Genomic DNA, 5258 nt, shown 5'->3' with positions numbered 1-5258 from the left:
AATAGCAGTCGTACACGCAATTCTTATTTGACTGCCCAAACCCAAATATATAATGTTCCCTTCAAATTCAAAGCCAATTTCGACAGCCTATTGTTTTTGACCTTCATTATTATTATTATTATTGAAGAAAAAGGGAAACAACCCCAGAAGCTCTTTTCCTTGGACCTTGTTCTTCTACATAGCTTAGCAAGGCTGCTGGCAGCTATGCATTTGAGCTTGCCTGCCTTGTAACAAGCCTCCTCTTCGCTCATATAAATATCTCTCTTCTCCCATTCTTTCTATTGTACTTACTGTAACTTTCTTTTCTTTTCTTTTCCCTCAGCTCTCATATTTCTCGGAAAAAGATTTTTTTTTAAAAAAAAAAACAAAAGAGACAGCTTCCTCAAAGCACTCACAACATAGTTATATCTGCTTCTCTCTCTCTTAAAATAATATTTTTATTCCTTTCTTCGAACTGGGGTTTTAGTTCTTTTAGCAGCCAACCATATATAGCATAAAAAGCAAGCTTTCTCTTTGTTTTTGGGTTGAGTCGTTTAAACGGCAAGGCTAAACTCTGAACATAAAAATTGAAAAGGAAAAAGTTTGGGTTTTGAACATAAGAAATGGTGCAGCATCAGCGTTACAATCAGTTGAAAAATGGTGGAGATGAAGAGGCAGCAACCCTTGTTTTCGTGTGGACGAACCGTGGTTATTACAGGAGAAGAAGGCCTAAGATTCTCTCTTTCCTTTTACTTTCTCTTCTTTCTTGTGGCTTCATATTGGCTCCTCACTTCTTTAGCTTTTCTTCTGCTTTATCTCATCTCTGTAAGCTTTTCTTTTCCTTCCCTGGGTTTCGATTAGTTGCCTCTGTTTTTTTTGCTCTCTGTTTATGCATCTTGATTCCTCTTACATGTTTTTAGCAGATTTTTTTGGTGTACAAAATGACGGCCTTTCTGGTGATTTGGATGTAAATGCTCCTCTTTGTTCTTCAATCTCTAATGGTTAGTAGTCAGTACTATTTTTATTTCTTTTCTGCACCTTCTTGATATGATCGGACGGTGCCTTTCATGTCAGAAAATTGGTTGCCTTAATAAAATACATATTGAACTATCATTTTTCAACGTTCCCAAACTGCTTAATTGAATCTTATGGTTCTTCTTTGGTCTAAATACAGGTTCAGTTTGCTGTGACAGAAGCCATTTTCGATCTGATATTTGTTTTATGAAAGGTGACATAAGAACACATTCTCCCACCTCTTCGGTTTTCCTTTATTCATCAAAAAACAGCGACGATAACGTTTCAAGTACGGTTGATGGTGATGAACTTCAACACGAAAAGATCAAACCTTATACCCGAAAATGGGAAACGAGTATAATGGCCACCATTGATGAATTGAACCTTATCTCAAAGAGACGAAATTCGGACGTTGACCATTCTTGTGACGTAATTCATGATGTTCCAGCAGTTATCTTCTCAACTGGAGGCTACACAGGCAACGTTTATCATGAGTTCAATGATGGGATCATCCCTCTGTACATCACTTCGCAGCAATTTAACACGGAGGTGGTGTTTGTGATCCTTGAATATCATGATTGGTGGGTTATGAAGTATGCTGACATCCTTCCACATCTCTCCAGTTATCCACCAATAGACTTCAATGGAGACAATCGAACCCATTGCTTTACTGAGGCAATAACTGGGCTTAGAATCCATGATGAGCTCACTGTGGACCCTATATTGATGAAGAACAATGAGAGTATTGTGGATTTTCGAAACCTTCTTGATAGAGCTTACCGGCCCAGAATTACAGGTTTGATACGAAAAGCACAGGAGAAGACATCAGGGTGTGCATTAGCTACCCCAAAAAGGATGCACAATCAACCAAAGAAACCAAAGTTGGTGATACTGTCTCGGAAAGGTTCTAGAGCAATAACTAACCAAAACATTTTGGTGAAAGCAGCAGAGGAAATTGGGTTTGAGGTTCATGTTTTGAGGCCGGAGCCAACAACGGAATTAGCAAAGATTTACATGGAACTTAATTCAAGCGATGCCATGATTGGTGTCCATGGTGCTGCCATGACTCATTTCTTGTTCATGAGACCTCGCTGCTCGGTTTTCATTCAAGTGATCCCCCTAGGAACAGATTGGGCAGCTGAGACATACTACGGGGAGCCAGCAAGGAAGCTTGGTTTGAAGTATATTGGGTACAAAATCAGCCGTAGAGAGAGCTCATTGGTTGATGAATATGATAAAGACGATCCCGTTCTCACAGACCCTTCTAGTTTAAATCAAAAGGGATGGGAATACACCAAGAAAATCTATCTTGAGCGTCAAACCGTAAAATTAGACCTCACCAGATTCCGGAAGCGCCTTCTTCGTGCTTATGACTATATCACTAGAATTCATCTCCAGTCTCAGCATTTGGCTTAATGAAATGTGATTCTTTGGACCCACACACACGTAGATATTATACAGCTGATTTGTACAGTCGGCAAACTTTTTGTACATTGTATTGTTCAGCCTAATCAGTTGTTTTCTCTAAAACTTTTCTGCTGTCTATTGTTTCTGCTATGTTTCATGGATTCTCTCTCTCTCTCTCTCTTAGACTAAGGGTGAAGTTAGAATAATTTTTTAGAGGCACAATGAAATTTTAATTTTTTTATAATCTATATTTTATAATTTTTAAATGATTAAATTAAATTTTTATAATTTTAAGGGGATTAAAGTGTAATTTTATTTTTATTAATTTAAAATTTTAAAAAATTTAGAAGACTTAAATTACAATTTTTTATTTTAATCGCCTCTGCTCGTGGTTTAATGGAAGAAAACTGTTTGACGTTATGTTAATCACATCATGAAATTAAAGAATTCTAACATCTTGAAAGCTTTAAAAGGATTGAAAGCTTCGTATCGTAGTAGAGAAGAAAAAGAAAGGATTCTTATCTTTATTTGCATAGACTTTTAATTATTAGAATTTTATAATTTAAAAATATAATTATAAAATGAGAATATTTATATTAAAAATAAATTATATGAAAAAATTAGTCAAGACTATTATTATATTTGTAAAATTTTAAAAATGATTTTCAAGTTTAAATTTTTATGTTATAGTGAGATAATATGTATTTGATCAAATAAAATTATCAACAATGATAGAATTTGAAAAAGAAAATTTTGTGGTTAAAACACCATCTTAAGATTTTACTCACAAATTTTGAAAATTTTCAATTTTGTTACATTCCAAACATTTAATATTGTAACACCCCAAATTTGATCTGAAAATTCGATCAAATTTGAAGTGCCACATTGGTGCCAAATCAATCTGAACAATCAATTGGTCAATTGTGCACATTAAAAAGTACAAATAATAGATCATCTATGAAAATCATACTTATGAAAAAAGATTAAAATCATTAAACATAACTTAGTAAATAATCAAACAATTAATCGATATAAAAGTGATCGACTAATCAAACAATCCTAACTCCTAAATACATGTCAAGGCTAAAATTAAATAGAAACGTCTTTACAAAATATGGGTTGTAACACCCCGTACCCGAGACCGTTGCCGGAGTCGGACACAAGGGGTTCACAGACTAAATTCGCTTACTATCGCAATCCATTTTAAAAATTTCCAGGCAGCTGGCTAACTGCGTCACTGTCACCTTAAAAATCATATATTGAGTTTCATAACTCGAAAATCAGTTTCGTAATTTTTCTCTGAAACTAGACTCATATGCCCATCTACATATTTTTTTCTAGAATTTTTGGTCAGGCCAATTAGTACAGTTTATTAGTTAAATTCTCCCCTGTTACAGGGTGCGACTACACTGACCTTCATGCATTACGATTTGGATATCTCCCTGCACAGAGCTTCAATACTGATGCCGTTTGTTTCTATAGAAACAAGGCTCAGAGAGGAATCTATACATATATGGCATGACTCCTAATTATCTCTGGTTAATTTATAATGAATTTCCAAATTCGGAACAGGGAATCCAGAAACCGTTTTGGACCTGTCTCACGAGAACCTGAATATCTCTTAACATACTGTCCATATGATCGTTTCGTTACTTTCATATGAAAATAGATTCATCAAGGTTCGAGTACATAATTTATTCACTATTTAATTCCATTCATACAAATTTTAGTGATTTTTCAAATCCACACCACTGCTGCTGTCAGCATCTGTTTTCAAGGTAAACTTTACCTATTTCGTGGTTACCATGGACCAACTAGAGTTTTGTCATACATGGGTCCACATATGATCATATTTAGCCATTCCAATGGCTGATCATTTGCCCAACACTTCCATTCCAGTCCATAGTCACATCATGAAACCATATATATATACATAAACACAAATGGTCTAATGCCATACTCCACTTCTACGAGCCATTTTCGCATGGCTGTACACACATACATCACAAAAAGTACTTGAAAAACAACAAAGGGTAGTCCTATACATGCCATATCCAGAGTTCAACTAAAAGAGTACCCAAAGGGCTTTGATAGTGTGGATGACTTCGACTTCGATGATCCCGAATCCGATATCTAACGAACAAAATCTATAAAACAGAGAGCCAAAGCAACGGGGTAAGCATTTTAAAGCTTAGTAAGTTTCAAGTAATGAAATCGGCTTTGACTAAAGTATTACATTCACATAGCTAAATGAATCACTTTATTAATACACATTCTCATAAACATACTTACTTCACACTTCATCAACATATATACACAAGGTATTAACCTATCTAAAAGCCGAAAGTTCGTTAGTCGATTGAACGAATACTATTAAAAACGAATCGACTTTTCCAATGCACACGCAAACATACCTTATCGTTTGGGTTTTTCGAGCGTATTAATTGAATTTATTACAGCACAACACGCTCACCTTCGAACCCAAGTTTCTTCGGAATTTAGCCGGATATAACCACAAGCACAATTGCCTTCGGGTCTTAACCCGGGTATAGCAACTCGCACAAATGCCTTCGGGTCTTAGCCCGGATATATCAACTCGCACAAATGCCTTCGGGTCTTAGCCCGGATAAAATCACTAGCATAAATGCCTTCGGGACTTAGCCCGGATAAAATCACTAGCATAAATGCCTTCGGGACTTAGCCCGGATATCATTCAAATGCTCATGCACACATATATCAATAATCATGACACATCCATATTTCGTTTTCGTTACTAAGGCTCAAACACAAAACATTTATTAAACCTTTCCAATTTCGGCTCAATAGCCACACACAAAGAGCATGATTTCAATTGGCTT

The 5258-nt window shown here is 35.7% G+C and overlaps 1 protein-coding gene across 2 annotated transcripts; it reads left to right on the top strand.

The window, feature by feature from the left end:
- Positions 1–2523, top strand: LOC107950638 (xylan glycosyltransferase MUCI21). 2 transcript variants are annotated; one of them, XM_016885522.2, is made up of 3 exons: positions 1–804; positions 903–980; positions 1154–2523. In XM_016885522.2, exons 1-3 carry the CDS (start codon positions 603–605, stop codon positions 2407–2409), a joined length of 1536 nt encoding a protein of 511 aa, XP_016741011.1. In that variant the 5' UTR covers positions 1–602; the 3' UTR covers positions 2410–2523. The 2 variants fall into 2 exon arrangements, with proteins under 2 accessions (XP_016741011.1, XP_016741010.1); XM_016885521.2 differs by having other exon boundaries at positions 85–804; positions 900–980.
- Positions 2524–5258: the final 2735 nt, after the last annotated feature.

This window comes from Gossypium hirsutum, chromosome D03 (genome assembly GCF_007990345.1).
Source record: "Gossypium hirsutum isolate 1008001.06 chromosome D03, Gossypium_hirsutum_v2.1, whole genome shotgun sequence".
Classification (NCBI taxonomy): Eukaryota; Viridiplantae; Streptophyta; class Magnoliopsida; order Malvales; family Malvaceae; genus Gossypium; species Gossypium hirsutum.
The sequence above is the reverse complement of the archived record's forward strand: the minus strand, read 5'-3'. Positions and strand labels throughout refer to the sequence as shown.

Excerpts from the sequence above, each read along its gene's own strand:
- LOC107950638 (XM_016885521.2), top strand. The coding sequence starts at position 603 with ATGGTGCAGCATCAGCGTTACAATCAGTTGAAAAATGGTGGAGATGAA. Across the intron at positions 805-899 it reads TTCTGCTTTATCTCATCTCT|CAGATTTTTTTGGTGTACAA; the intron begins GTAAGCTTTTCT and ends ACATGTTTTTAG. Across the intron at positions 981-1,153 it reads TTGTTCTTCAATCTCTAATG|GTTCAGTTTGCTGTGACAGA; the intron begins GTTAGTAGTCAG and ends GTCTAAATACAG.